Source organism: Convolutriloba macropyga, chromosome 13 (genome assembly GCF_964194025.1).
Source record: "Convolutriloba macropyga chromosome 13, txConMacr16.3, whole genome shotgun sequence".
Taxonomy (NCBI): domain Eukaryota; kingdom Metazoa; phylum Xenacoelomorpha; order Acoela; family Convolutidae; genus Convolutriloba; species Convolutriloba macropyga.
The window spans coordinates 32,561,559-32,577,293 of record NC_134480.1 but is presented as its reverse complement, the minus strand read 5'-3'; the positions used below and the strand labels follow the sequence as shown (position 1 = coordinate 32,577,293).

Here is a 15,735-nt window from a genome sequence, read left to right as displayed (position 1 = left end):
GCCGCTAACTTTCTTGACCCTGGTTGACCAATTTTTAGAAAAATAGTACGGTTATGTTATGGCACCAAATAAACCTGAACAGAAAATTGCACTGAGATGACGTCAAAATTCCAAAAGTCATTTTTAAGTCTTAAAAAGTGCTGTATTGGGATCGCATTGCCATTAATATGATGTTAAGTTAAGGCCGTAAAATGCTTTATATGAAATTTTATATTGTTTTTGTATTGACTCGTCTTCATAAGATAGCTAGCAAAGAATTATATTGTCCAATAAGTAATTGTTCAGTTACCCCGAGTTCAGATATTATTCTTTAAGTAATCTTGCAAAATTAACAACCAAATTTTGTTAGTTTTTTGCTTCATTAACATCTGAAAAGATTCAATAGAAACCAAAAAGGCTTAGAGGTGCTTAAAAATAGTTACAATATCCAATAAACAAGTGTAAAGAAATCAAGTGGACCGGCGGAGAGTTCCGCGTACCACAAAACATGCCTTTTGTTACAGTAACATATTATTGCTGTAAGACAAAAAGAGGTGCTTGTACAGATTACCAAAAAATAAAGGCGTTAATACATTCTTATTTTTTTGCGCTGAAACGTGACGTGGTGATGATTTGTTGTTACGAATTATTCAAGTACATAAATTACCTCAGGCTGAAGTGTGCGCTCGAAATTGTCCTGTTCAGACCGTGCCAGACCGAAAGTGCTTCTGAACTGACTCAACCGCGCTGGACAGTTTCCGTGCGCTCGAAGTGAGTTCGGACCGCCTGTGATCAGACTAAAGAGCACTTGACGGTTTCTGTGCGCGCAGTGCGTTCGAACTCGTCTTTGATTACATTCAAGCGCGCTCGACAGTTTCTGTGCGCTCGAAAAGTGCTGCATTCCTGATCAGACCCACCGGCGCTCGAATGTAAATCTGATCAGTATCCGGGTGGAGGTATTACCGCTAAAGATTGCTAAAAAAGTAAGATTGGCAGTTAATGCATCAGTTTTTGTAAGATTTGTGGTTTTTAGCGTTGAATTAATCAAAAAAATCATCGTTACGTTAAAAATCGCACAAAACTTTGCAAATATTCACCGCTAAATTCACTACAATTCTTAGCGATGAACTTTTTTTAAACCCTTGCTGATTAATAAGGTTATTTTTTGCTGCTAACCATTTAGCCGGGGAAAAAATCAAAGCTAACCACTAAGCGATGAAACAACTTACTGCTATACCGTTATTGCATTTTTCTGACACAAAAAATGACACAACAGCTTTCCATCAGAAACAACTTGATCTGCAGTTCATTAAAAACCTCTGAAGGGGAGCAGCATTTGCTATCAATTGGACCACTTGGTTCTAATCAGAGCCATTGGACTTCAGATAAGCCTCTGATCAGAACCCTGCTTTATTTTTGCCTCCTGGCAGAGCCAACATCTCTCAGTAAAACGCCAAAAATTTAAAAAAAAAATGCCTTTGATATAGTTTCTAATCAGAGCAACTTGCATTCCAAATCGTCTCTGACAAAATTCAGTTGTACTTGAATCGTTTGAAACCAGTTATGATCAGACTCAAGTGCGCTCGTGCGCTTGAAATATTGAGCGCAAAATGGTCTAATGATAAGCTTTTTTTTGTTTAGCGTATCGGGTGACATTGATAAAACGTGACTTCTCTAATCTGCATTCCCGTCGACAAGGGTTCATACATGTCGTCAATATCGTTCCTCATCCCAGGTAAGTGTGGAAAAAATTGAAATGTATATTTTATTAGTTATCACTTTCACAAAGGAGCCTCTTTAAATAGTCACTTATTCTGCTAGGATAAATATATGTGATCCAAAAAACATGGATCTTTCCGAAAATAGTTTCCCCATATAACAACCCGTGGGGAATATTCTTTGATTTCATACAGATATCATAGATGATTTCAAACTGCCGATACTCAATTTCTGAGTACGATCCTAGTATGAAACCAAAGAAATCATACACGATGCTTGTATGAAAACCAAATTTTTATGAATGACCCTAGCATGGAATCCAAAAACGCAAGAATACAAGCTTAAAAAACTCTATGATCCCTGTATGAGGTTAAGGAAGTCATATATGATGCGAGTATGAAAACAAAGAACTCATATTTGATCCTAGAATGAAATCAAAGAAAACGTATATGATTCTATTAAGAAACCAAAGAAACATGTTGGTTTTGAAGGATGGCACTTAAAACGCACTATTTTGAGATAGTAGGTTCCATATCACCGAATTAATTAGGATTTCCATATAAAACCGTTGAAAGGATTTAGGATTTATGACCTAGAATGATAGCAAAATTTTTTTCGCTTTTTATGCCATTGAAAAACAAATTATTGTAGATATTACTGCCCCTGAGGCTCACTACTTGATTTTAAGTCCGGGGTATTATTTGAATTTTGGGTATGATCGTTGCATGAGTATAAGAAATCATACAAATCATATATGACCTAGTAAGATTTCAAAGAACAAAGTTTGTTTTTCTGCGCATTTTGCATCGTTGATTGATTTTTTCCGTTTCAGTAAACATGAGCATAGCAATTTAAGCCTTTTGAGAGAAGTTTTTATTTTGTGTATGATCCTTGACTAACTAGAAATCATAGAAATCGTATAAGACCTATTACGATTACTAATAATAATAATATATGACCTAGCACGAAATCAAAGAAAGTTGTATGATCGGTGAACTGGGAAAGAGTCCCCATCATGGTGAATATAATAGTATGGGAACAAATTCGAGTTTGTGTGGGGGTCTCCTTTCTGTGTTAACAATTAAAGGGAAAATTTTGTGTTAATAATAGAGGGAAAAAACTTCCGATTAAGGGCGTTCGAAAAGCAATGCAGTTTTTTCTCAATTCTTCTGTCACAGAAGTCTGTCACTAAATCTATGGCCAGCATAATTGTGTTCAAAAAATTGTCAATATGATTAGAGAAACCTCTAATAATTATTGGTGGTTATTGTTTATTTATTTTTTTATTCATTCACTCATTTAATCATTGCTTTCATTCATCCATTTCAACATTCTTTTGTTTCCGCAACATTTTTTAATTCATTATTGTCTCTATCGTTTTTTAAAGAGAATTATCTCAATTATGTTTAAATCTCTACTAAGAATTTTTTCTTGATGAAATTTTTGACTGGGCATAAGGTTTCCAGAATTAGTTTTGAAACTGGCCAGAGAGAATTTAGAAATCCATTTTTTTCTCTGATTTTTCTCTTGACAGTGTTGACTTGACCAAATAATGGCCATAGTAAAAATCCAGAATTGAAAGTTAATGATTCAGCACTGAGTTACTCTGGGATCATGCTCCGGGAATTTAATCTGTAATCGCCCAAAAGTAAATAGCTATTCTCAACAGCGACTATCTTTGGTTTTGGCTGTTTCAGTTCCTAAAATTGGATGATCTGTAGTTTACTTCATTAGTTCTATCATAGTCTTTACTACGTTTTGAAATCTTGGATTGGCCTTATTGAGGAATCGACGAATTTCTGACAATTTCCCGATTACTTTGGGCATTTCTCCGACCAGTTTGGGCACATTTTTTTAAGCTTTTTTCCTACCTATTTTAGACGTTTTAGAGACTTGCAAGTCCAGTCCAGTCCAATGGAAGTTTCTGACCAAATAAGGGCATGTCCAGACCCTCAGTCCCAAAACGGAACCTGTCTATTTCTAGACGGCCGCAGATCAAAAACCCTCATGTCCAGACTATCTTGCGTTCTTCGAGCCTTTCAAACTTTCTGGAACTCAAAAACTTTTGTGCGCTGTTTTCGCTTCGAAAAGCGGGTATTTTCAGACTTCGTGATTTCATGTCCAAATCTATCTATACTTATACAAAACTTTTTTTAAAAAAAAATTACATTTATTTTTTTGATTAATAGACCTAGGGTGTTTTTTGAGATATAATTCTTTAGTAGTTAGTTTTTATGTCAGTTGAATTTCAGGCTGGGAGTGGTGCTATCAGTAGTGGGTAATATGTGCTATCCAACCACCCTTAAAAAACTTGTTAAAAACACTTAATTCAGATTTTAAAATCATGCAAATTACGTGTTTTTAAACCAATTGTTTAGATACAGCACATATTAACCACTACTGCTATCCGTCCAGGATGCATTCCTTCCTTTTTTGGAACATCATCAGTGTTCTATAGTTATAGAAGTAAAATTGTTCCATATCAGAAAAAATGGTGAAAAATTCAGTATGATTACTGAGTAAATTTTGAGCCCAACTGTTGTTGGCATTATCTTTATTCAACCGAATTTGTTTTTGGAATGGTATATTGTGATGTTGCCTATGTCCAGACTCTCGTACAGTCAAAGTTGCCTCTATTCAGTTTCTTATTTGTTAATTCATTTTTTCCATGGCGTGTAATTTGGAATGCACGATGCTCCGCTTGTTGTAAATTAACTTTTGTCTTGACATCACTCTAAAATTTTCTCGCGTGGAATCACACAATTTTATCTCGTATGATCATTGAATTACCCGATTTTTCGTGTGATACTCGCAAATCGTGTGTTTTCATATGAGAAGAATTAAATCGTGTGTTAATTTTTCGCACGATTTTTCGTGTAATATAAAAACCTGGGTTGAAAGCCGAAAATAGTAAATTCAATAGTTTTAAACGCCAAGTTTCTCATTACCGGCCAATATGGTTACAAGAAATGTCTTGTGCAAAATTTATAGTTCGTGCAAAATCCCTCAAACTTTACCAAACATTCCGGAAAAAGGCCTAATGTTGCCCCTCTATCACTTTAATTTCTACGGTTTTCGACAACTGCCTAATTGTAACTCAAGATCTGGACTAACATACCCAGTCTGATTTGGTTACCTTTTAACCCGTGGCATAGTTGTGGAGAACACACAAAAAATTGCAAAAAGTGGATTAAAGTGGGCCAACTAAATGATCCTCTCACAAAAACTGTTTTGATCAGTATTTGTTGGGTGTAGGTTTTCAGGCAAGCCGATTAGTGGCAGTTAATGGCCTTTGAGCCTTTTATTATGAATTACACTGACCGAAGCCACGAACTGAAGTTTTACTTGATAAGGAGAAATCACTTCGTTTTGTTTTGTCTATGGGAATTTTTCTTAACCGCAAATTCAAGCAAAAAGTTTTTCTACCGGTTCGGTTTTCTTTTTTAAGCGACAGCACGTAAACTTACAGATGAATTGAGCAAAATGTGTTTTTAACGAGTTTTTTTTAGATTTTTAGGGAGAACATATTAAACTACAAAAACATTTCAAGGATATTTTCGTTTTTTGGTCATTTATGGTGTTCCTTCACGTGTATCCTCATGAAAACCCTCATAAAACTTATGGACACGACAGATTTTTGTGTTCAGGTAGAACAATCATAGGATCTAAAATCAATTTGGGTTTTCCAGGTCGTCATGAGCAGGCGTTACTTTTGTAAGCACAAACGAAGAAGAGGGTGTTCAGTGAACAAAAACTCTCTGTGGCTGTTATATACATGAAAAGAACTCGTTCATCTTTGAGGAAACTGCAAAATTTTCGTTTCCTTTGGACTAGGTTGTCACGAAGAAATATTAGCTGAAGGAAAAAACTTTTCAGAGGTCAAAAGCCAGTTTTGAGGGGAAGCAATTCTCGGGAAGTTTTTAGGCGAAGTGTGAACTCCCACTCCAGGTCGCAAGTTCGTATGATAGCGTTTGAAATTGCCGTTGAGAAGAAATTGAAGTAAAGAAGTCCTGGATTCTGAAGGAATTTGCTGGCGCCGATTGGTGTTTGAACTTCTTCAAAAGTTACCCTGACCTGGAATTTTTTTCAAAAAGAAGAAAGAAGACCTTAGAAAGAAGCAAAAATTTTCAGACTAGGTGTGCGAAGATCTTTGTTGGGTTTCTGAGTTTGTTCTGCCCTTGCTGTCAATTGAAATGGAAGTGTTGCCAAAACACAGAGAAATGTTGCCAAAAGTCTTTAAGTGATAACGAGTTTTAGTGTTTCATAAGTTAAAATTGAATAATCCAATTTTGCTAAAGTGACCTGTTTTTCTTCACTGTCGTTATTTTGCCAAGTGATGCAGTGCTATAAACAGCCCTCTTCAGTTATTTTGTTCGAGTAAAGAGCAGGGCCTCAATGTTGACCTGCTTCTGTTCCTTGTTGTTTTAGCCAAAAAAGCTTGGCCATAATGTTGACATGCTTCAGTTTTTTTCTTGGAACAGACATCAGAGCCATAAATATGACCAGGGTCTCTTCTTGGTTTTTCAACTGAGATGAGATCAGAGCCATAAAAATGACTTGCTCTTGTTCCTTGTTGTTTTGGCCAAGAAGAGCATGGCCATGAAAATGACATGTTTCAGCTTGTTTTATACCTTGGAATAGGTATCAGGTCAATAAATTGAACTGATTCTTTTCCGTGTTGTTTTGGCCAAGAAGAGCATACCTATAAAAATGACATACTTCAGTTCTCTTAAAATAAATATCAGGGCCATAAAAATGACCTGCTGCCATTCCTTGTTGTTTCGGTTAAAAGAAGCCTGGCCAAAAGAGATTTTGTTTCAAGGAATAGACATCACGGCTGCTTTTATGCCGGTTCCTGTTCTAAGTTTTTCATCTGAGATGAGAGCAGGGCCATAATATTAAGCTGGTTTTGTTCCTTCTTGCTTTTTTGGCCAAAAGGAGCAAAACCAGAAAAATACTTGATTAAGTTTGTTTGTTTCTTAAAATGGACATCAGGATCAAAAAATGACCTGGTATTGCTTCTTGTTATTTTGCTCATTTTCTGTTGAACAATATGTGGGCCATAGAACATGCTCAAAACGATTCATTATTTTGTAGCAGAGTGAGCAGTGCAATGAAACAGTCCTGCGAATGTTTCAGTTTCTTTATTCAGTTCTGTAACAAAATTCTACAATCAGAAGTTTTTGTCCTTTTTAATTTGTCTGGTTTTTTATTGGATCATGTAGTTGTCCGATGTCATCAAAACTTTGGATTATGATCCCGAGCAGAAAGGTCAGCTTTTCAACATTGTCTGACAAAATTTCCTGCTAATGAATTCTTTCGTTCAACTACCCGATAATAGTCTGGAGAAAATGGGTCTGCCAAATGCGGTTATATTGGCAATTAGTGAAAAACTTAACTGAATGACGCCTGAAGCGCTGCAGAATTAAGACTCAGGACAGCCCGACAGCTTCTGGGTCTAGTACTCCAGTATCTGCTTGCGTAACCACTGCTACACCAAAGTCTGCCAACGTAACTCAGCCGGCCACCATCGAGGAACTCAAAGCATTGACTAAAATGATCAAAACAGAAGTAGAGAACCATAAAATGAAGCTTGCTTCGACTTTAAGTAGCAAAAAAGTAGAGGTTTTTTGTTCTAAGGCTTAAGAAAGTATTTGATAAATTACAAAAAATGATCATTTTTTGTAAGGAACAATTGCGTTTCAGCTTCATGGTATTAGACCAAACACTTCCTTGAATTGTCTCTACGCACAAATATGCATTGAAATTTTCCCTGCCAACGCGATAAAGGGACAGAAATCCCCGTGTAAGCTTTTTCGTTTATTTTCTGGTGTACGTTTTTGGTTTTACGTAGTTTTACGTAGTCAAAATAGTTTCAGAAAATTTTCTTCCAGCCCTCACACAAAATAAACGCAGAAATGTGTCTGCCTCAAACGGAAAATTTTGAGCACAAGCTGCGAACACTGATGCAAAAAGCGAAAGAAAATCAATTTCCTTCAGAAGAGACGAGCGATGAAATCGCTATGCCATTCAAAGTTCAAAGATAAATCGGTTTTTATCGGATTTTCTGCTTAGGAAGTGAGGAGCACCCTCATAAACGTAGTCAGTTCGCAAGTTCCCAATTTTCGAGAAAAGCTGACATATTGGAGTTAGCTCAAAATTTTGCCCGAAGTGACCAGTCAAGCGAACTCATACTTTTACGCAGCGTAAATCTCTGCTTCAGTCCTCATAAGAAGCAGCTCATATCTCAGAGTACTTGTCAGTCATTGGACTCTCCTTCAGTGATGTACTAAAGGTTGGTTCAAGACGTTTTCTTTCTGTTTTTTTGTCGAAACGAAAGCTCTGATTTTTTTAAAAAAAAATAGGTGGATTTGGAGTACCAGCGTTGGGCAAGCAACGCCCAGGAGGTTTGTTTTGAAAAAATGTTTAAAACAGAAAGGCAGAAAAAATTTTCTCTCACTCAGAAAAGTGATGATTTTCTAGAGGAAGCGCAAGATCTTTTGAAAGGTAGACAATTATTACAACAAAGTTGGCTGAGAAAAGAATAACAACCTTTTTTGCTGGTTCTGACGCCCTCCATCGGTCCTCCTCCTGCTGCCTTACTTCGTTGCGCAAAGAAGATACGTGTGCAGTAGTAAGTTTAGTGATACTGAGTCCCACTGTAGAATGCAGTTCAACTTCATAAACAGGGCTACGGTAAGTTTTCAATAAAAAAATGTTAAACCGCTGCTAAAATATGGTAATTGTTTAGAATTAAGACAAATTTGACGAGTATGCAGCAAAATGGTAGCTCAGCAACGGAGCCATCATTGAAAGCTCCGACAAGGTAGTGGTCTCTTGTAATCAAATTGGCAAACTCTTATTGGGTAAAGAGAATTCTTTTTATAGCTTTAGTTGTGTGCGGCAGAGAAGTTGTAGAGTGCACAAGTTTAACCGAGGCTATTGAATAGAGCCACAAATTCTTCGCATGCTTGAATTTTAAGTATTCCAGTGAGACTTCAGTTATTTGGTCATACTTCTACAAATACGTCTGGAATAAGCCCATGCCAAAGATGATACCGGCAAGGGAAGATTTTAAACGGCGACTTAACGTAGTGGGGAGAAATAAACAAATCTTGAGGGCCATTAGAATGGCCTCCAGATATTGCTGAACTTGCTAACTTACTTGACCTTTGTTCTTATTTTGTTATGATTGAACTGATCCCTAAGAAACTTCTTAACTTCTATGTATGCTTTTTAATTTGTTTCTGTATATCTAAAAACAATTGCATCAACCTAGGTTGCACGTTTTGATGTACTGTTTCCCCTTTCTGTATAAGTTCTACAGTGCCTAGTATAAAGAAATAAAAACTCTTGTCAAATTGTGTTCATCGCTCTTTGTATGGTTGTTTTTTTCTTCTTATAGTTACAAGAAGTTTCAAGGAAATGTTTCTAGATTTATTGCTATGGAATCGAGCAAAAGATAGGAGATCAGCGAATTAAGTTCTAAAAACTGGAGAAGTTCATATGCCTTGACATCTTTCTGGCTTATTGGCCTGCAAGTTATACAAAAATTCACCTGCGCAATTAGCCTGAGCAACAACTGCGCAATAAAAATGGCTCATATCAAGTCCTCTCGTTGAGGTAGTGAGCAGTGGCATGAATCAGACCTGCAAACATTCTCGGTTTTAGAATCAACCTCAGGACCATAAAAATTACCTGATACCTTTCCTTTGTTCTTAATGTTTAAAAGAGGCAGGGCCATAAAAACGACCTGCTATGGTGCCTGGTTTTCGTGGCCCTAAAAATGACATGCTTCAGTTTGTTTGTATTTTGGAATAGACATCAGGGCCAAATTTTGACCTGTGTCTGTTCCTTCGCGTTTTGACCACCAAAAGAAGCATGGCCATAAAATTGACATGCTTCTGCTCAATGTTGTTTTGGCTAAAATGAGCATGGCCAAAATCTAATCTGCTACTGCTTTTTGTTTCTTTGAATAACATCAGGGTCATAAAGTTGACCTGCTTTGTTCCTCGTTGTTTTGGCCAAGAAGAACATGACCATAAAAATGACATGCTTCGGATTGCTTGCTACATAGAATAGACACCAGGGCCACAAATTTGACGTGTTTTTGTTTCCTTTTGTTTTTGCTAAAAGAGCTTGGCCATAAAATGACTTGCTTCAGTTTCTGTTTCTCGGAATAGACATCAGGGTCTTAAAAATGACTTGTTTCTGATCTAGGTTTTTCATCTGAGATAAGAGCAGGGCCAAAAATTAACCTAATTCAGTTGCTTGTTGTTTTCACCAAAAGAAGCATGGCTATAAAAATGACTTGTTTCAAATTGCGTGTTTGTTAGGAGACATCAGGGCCGCAAAATTTACTGTTTCTCTTTAGTGTTCTTTCTGCCAAAGTGAGCGATGCTAAAAATTGGTCTACTACAATTTTTATTTCTCGGACTAGATGTCAGGACCGCAAAAATGACCTATTTTGTTTGTTGTTGTTGTTTTGTTTGTTTCATAAGTGAGCAGTGCCATAAATATGACCTGTACGTTTTTTTGTTTATTATCAACTGTGAGGGTATAATAACCCTCAAAAAAGAGCAAGGACAAGAAACAAAAATTTATTCAGAAAATGACGTGCTTCAGTTTCTGGTTCCCGAAGTTTGTTTCAGGACAAAGAACTATACTGCTTCTGCTCTTTGTTTCAATCAGAGGATTTTTTTCCTGCAAATGCTCATTTCGGAAATGCAGTCTGGGCTAAAAGTCTGATTTTTTTAAAGCTATATATGACGCTCCGATCTCAAGAAAAACTGATGTCCACCTAAGGGCCATAAAATTGATCTCTGGTTTCTCCCGACTTCTTTTCAAAGCGTCCAGTGCTGGAAATTACTTCCAAAAATGAAACTACGGTGCATTTCTTTCTTCAAATGATTTCCGTTAAACGGAAGCTCTTTTTGACACTGAAGGGTCAAAAAGTCACAAAGCAATTAGCCCTGAACATTTATGCACCTTCTCCAACCAAAGCCCATGTATGTTTTTTTTCGAAAAAAACTAAACAGTTTCTTTCATTTTTGTTAAATATATACCGTCAAACAATTCAAATGCTGACTATGATCGTGGAGTGTGTGGTTTATTGGTAGTGTTTAAGGTGAATTTGAAGAAAGGATCAATAATTCCAGGCGTTGTTGGGGTTTTTGGAAGCCGTTCGGAAGCCTTGGACTTCGAATGTCTTTTCTCCACTTTCATCTTCCAATACCAAAACAAAGTCGCATAATGCTAGGGCCTATTTCATTTGTAAACCACTCTTGTCGGCCTAATGTTTCCTATCGAATCAACAGGACTAAGGAAGGCGTAGCGCGTTTAGTCACACTGACAAGTATTGCAGCAGCAGAAGAATTTTGTGCTTCCTACGGTATTTCATGGAAGCGGGTGTGTCAATATGTCAGTGCCCTCACACCGATTCACAACGCAAAGAGAGATTGCATTTCAAAAAAAACAGCCGAGCTGCTGAACAGTCAGCTCAGGAACCACTCGCTTTTGTTTGAAGAGCAGCAGCTTCAGCCGACTCTGGAAGTGTAAGGGTTCCAAGCCATTTCAGTGTTGAGTCAGCTGTCTCCAGTGGCAGATCTGAGCAAGAAGTACCTCAAACTTCAGTAGGATTTTCAGCTAGGCGACTCACAAAAAAAACAAAATACCTACAAGTTTTCTGGGGTAATGGAACAAGACAAATCTTTTAAGTTAATTGCACCATTTGCGATTAAATTATTGACGTGGCCGATAGAATGTAACATATGAAGATGCATCATTGGTATGGAGCTCGAAAACTGGGTCCAATTTATTTTCCTTTTTTCCGTTCTTGTCAGAGTTTTGTGAAACATTTCGAAAATGATTTGCCTAACATTCAAAAGAAAATTAATGTGTCTAAATTTTCTCAAATCGTTAAGTTTTCGCAGAATAAGCTGAGCTTTGTTGATAGTCGAGAAAACGTCCTTAATTAGGGTTCACTGTGTACTGACTCAACTGAATCCGAAAAATAGATAACTATAAAGCTCAAAAATTCTGGTGTTCTGAACCGTAAAAAAGAGTCACAGCCAAAAAATTAGTTTGAGCAGAAAATCAAAGTAGTTCTAAATAGAAACAGACATATTTTGTGTGGGCAGGGCAGCTACATGACACTTTTCCTCACCTTATGATCCTATCTTAGCCATTTGTCTATAGATCATGCTCTATACCGGAATTCAGTTGCTTACACTGTCCTCCATTCTACTCGAAAATAAATAGCCTGAAAAAATATATGATTCATATTCATACCTGTGATAAAGGTATTAGCTGTGAAAGCATTCAAATAGAAAGAGACGACCAGCAGCCATCCGATTCCGAGTTCAGAGCTGAAACTGAAAGTAATTGGGAAAAAAGTTTTGCGGTTCTTCGAAAGGTCCTAAATGGTAACCCTGGAGATGATGTTCTTTTGCGCTTGCTATGCTCTTCATCGGTAACTCTTAGTAATGTTTTTGATTTTGTAGAGACTTTCGATGCGATCTTCGATCAATTGGTGTCCTAAATTTGCCAAATATTTGAAATTAAAGTTAAAATTGGTGAGAACAAATGCTCAAACAAATTGATTAGAATGTGTGCTTTGCTGAAAAAAACAGTAAAATGAAAACTAACAAATACAATAGTGATCTTCAAAACCTACTCATGACAAAAGAACTTTTTGTAACGGAGGAGGAAACTATTTTTGGGAAGCGTCAGGAAACACGGTTTAAAATGTGACGAGCAATGCAAATTCGAGTCAAGCAGAGTTGCATATTTTACTCCATTATCTGAAGTTTTTTGAAATAACCAATTTAAAAAGAGACCAAATTGTAAGCCAAATTATAGCATACAACAATCTCTCGATGTAAATGAGTGATGAAAACTTGCTTGTTAATATACGTCAAGCCAGGTCTTTTGTGAGCAATGGCACTCCACACGTCACCGAATTTCCAGACGGTTTGGAATTTACTACTCATTCTTTCCAACTTTGCTTTAAACAGTATTGCGACAGTTTTGAGCCAGCAAATCCAATTCGTTCACGCCAATGTACTCATAAAATGACCTGTTTTAATGGGTTGCTTAAACACGTACCGCACTGGCTCAATTGTCAAATAAGCGAAGTAGAAGTTGCAGCGGTTGGTAGCTCCTTAGATTTGTGTCGATACGGTTACAAGCCCATTCTATCGCGAATAAGTCAGGATCTAGAATCCCTGGAGAAACCATTCAATGGAGTTACTGAGTCAGGGAAAAAATAACAATATTACTCAATTTTCTCTTGTTGCTGATAACGCTGAATATCATCCTGCCTTGGTTTTTTTAAACCATTTTTCCAAAAGACAATGCTGCGAAAGATGCTATTTAACAGTTAGCGAATTTGTCAAATGCTTTCACTCTTCTGCGTGTCTAATTCGAAATTCAGTAGTTTCTCGAAAAAAGTTTTATCGGCTGAAAAGAAACAGAGGCCGTTTCAAGCTAAAAAGAGGAAATGTTGACCAAAAGCAAGCTTACCGTAATTTGACAGCAGATGTTCAAAATAATTGTTTCAAAAGTGGCTCTGACTAAACGGTAAAATTAGTTTTATATGAATCAATTGACAATAAAAAAGTGATCTCAAATAATATGCTAAAATATTGGCTACAGCCTTTTGCATATGGCCGAGAAGTATATGGTAAGCCTGCTGAAATAGATAGAAGCAAGTGTGTAAAAAATTTTCTTTGAATAAAAGTTGTTAGTCTGAAAGTAAGGTATTTTTAACATTATTTTGTGTTTGCTAATTTTTAGGCTTAGAGACGAAAAAATGACAATGTTCGTGTCAAGGCAGACTAAATTTTTACGCTCTACTGATTTTTACCGTTGATCTTATGTGACATAGTACCAGAACAGGACAAGCACTGGAAGGTTCTTCTGCATTACTTCGATTTGGTCTCCTTGGTTCAAATTTAATCTCCTTGGTTCTTTCTCCTTCTTTTATGGAAGCTGATATTCATTTTCTCTCCGAGGAAATTCGTTAGTCTTCTGCAAGCAACAAACTTTTGAACATTTTTTCCATAATTTTTTTTCAGAAGGAAGCATTGTAGTAAATTGTTTTTCCAAGAGCTCAAAATTTGGTTCTTACTCAAAATAATTATGATTTTTTAGAAAAAAGCATCATAAGAAGTTCATGAATTTTATCCCTAGTCAAACATTCATTTTCCAGCAGCATCGATTGACACACTATCCTGAAATACCGCAACAATCTGGGCCTTTTGTTCATCAATGCGTTCTGAAATTTGAGCGAAGATATCAATTTTAAAGCGTCTCGCTCATCCATTCTGCAACTTCAGGAATATTTGCAAAACGATGATTAGTTGGCATCAACTTCAACAATATGTTCACTGGACTTCTTCATCAGATCTAGTAACATTTGAGTTTTGTCCCGGAAAACTTATTCCTTATTCAGCTCTTTTTTCAGACAAAGACTGTAAAGTGCTTGAGAAAAAAAATGTGTTAGAGGGTTGTAAAATCTCGAATCCAGAGGGGCCAAAAACTATGGAGTTTGAAAAGCTTTGACATTGTTATTATCAATCACGATCCAGTGAGAAATTTTTCTGTTTTTTCTCAAGATTGAAAAATTCTGTATATCAGAGGCCAGTTAGATTTCTTTGGTTCGTTTTTGAAGGTTGTTGATTAAAGCGGAGCATCTCGCAGTTACCTTCTTGAAAAATTCGAAACACAATTTGTTTCTAGAGACTGCCTCTTCGATTATCATTGCTACTCCTATAGTTTTGCGAACAACTATACAGTCATATAGTTTTGCGAAGTAGGCTCTTGTATAATAATTTTTTGAGACTTGTTTCAAACTAATTTTCAAGTTTTGAATGAGTTTAAAACTAAAATTTCTTTAAAGGCTTCGCAGTCATATTATTACACCTATCTGCTGTGATTAGCAATTGAAGTCATCATTCATTGGTATGCTGTTTCGAGTACGTTCCCAAAAACTGATTCTAATTTATTTTTTTTGTTTTCAGAAAATCTGTTCAAATTCTAAGGCTAACAAAAATCAAACCCAATAATCCCATCTCCTAATTGATGGCTTATTAATGTTTACAAGCGTTCAAAAAAATAAGGTAAGGTCTGATTTGTTTTACCCGTAACGATCGAAATCCGTGTAGCAGATGTTTTTCCGAGGAATGATAACTGAATTTCAAATTTTGTCCAAGTTATTGTTTGTCCAAGCTATCTGGAGAAAGTGAGTGCATGTTAGGCATAAATCTTGACATTTTTGAAGGCTTTGCTTTCATAATTTTTCTTTTTGTAAACTTTCAGTGCTTTCGATCAAAAAGCTGACTAATATTTTAGAATTTTATGCAGAGCTTTGATACCTGATGAAAACCAGTTATATATTCGCGTTTCATTTCATCAGTTCCCAAGAAGAAAAAAAACAACTCTACAAATTGGCGTCTTGTTTGTTTGGCCGATTTGATTTTTTTTCCTGTTTGAAAAAACCGTTGAAAGTTGCGCTGAGCAATTTTCTCTAGAAAAAGGTTAGGCCTTAAATATGACCAACACTACACTTCAAACAGCTCTCCTGTTTTCTATTGAAACGTTTTTCAAACTTTAAAGACAAGGTGTGCATATATTGTTTTAAGAATGCCCGTCTCGAACTCTAAGTGTCCCTTTTGCATGGAACAAATCAGAGAAGGTAGTTTTGTTCTCTATACCAGCACTTTATTTGACCATGTGTCCTGCATCACTTGCATTAAAAAATCGTTGATCCACTCCTTCTCACGGTTTCTTCCAATCAGAGCCCCACGTGCTCTTTATTCCAGGAAGTGGTTGATGAGCTCCTACGTGACAAAGATTTCATGTTATGCTCCATTTGTCTTGAAATTGCACCAAATTCTGTATCAACAAGCAGCTGTTATTTGCAACGATTGCAAAGATGTCACTGATGCTGTTAGCTCAGAAAACAGTCCGTAAGATTGCTCATGTGGTATATGAAACTGTGAAACTATACTTTGAGCACGTTTTATAATTTCATAT

The 15,735-nt window shown here is 36.5% G+C and overlaps 1 protein-coding gene across 9 annotated transcripts in view; it reads left to right on the top strand.

Moving 5' to 3' along the window:
• Window positions 1-15,735, top strand: part of LOC142351585 (trypsin-like) — a 28,439-nt gene that overhangs the window by 9,685 nt on the left and 3,019 nt on the right. For all 9 annotated transcript variants that reach the window (XM_075403700.1, XM_075403703.1, XM_075403702.1 and 6 more), the window contains one exon: window positions 1,621-1,714. In XM_075403700.1, the coding sequence (XP_075259815.1) occupies window positions 1,621-1,714 (94 nt within the window). The remainder of the gene's footprint in view (window positions 1-1,620; window positions 1,715-15,735) is intronic.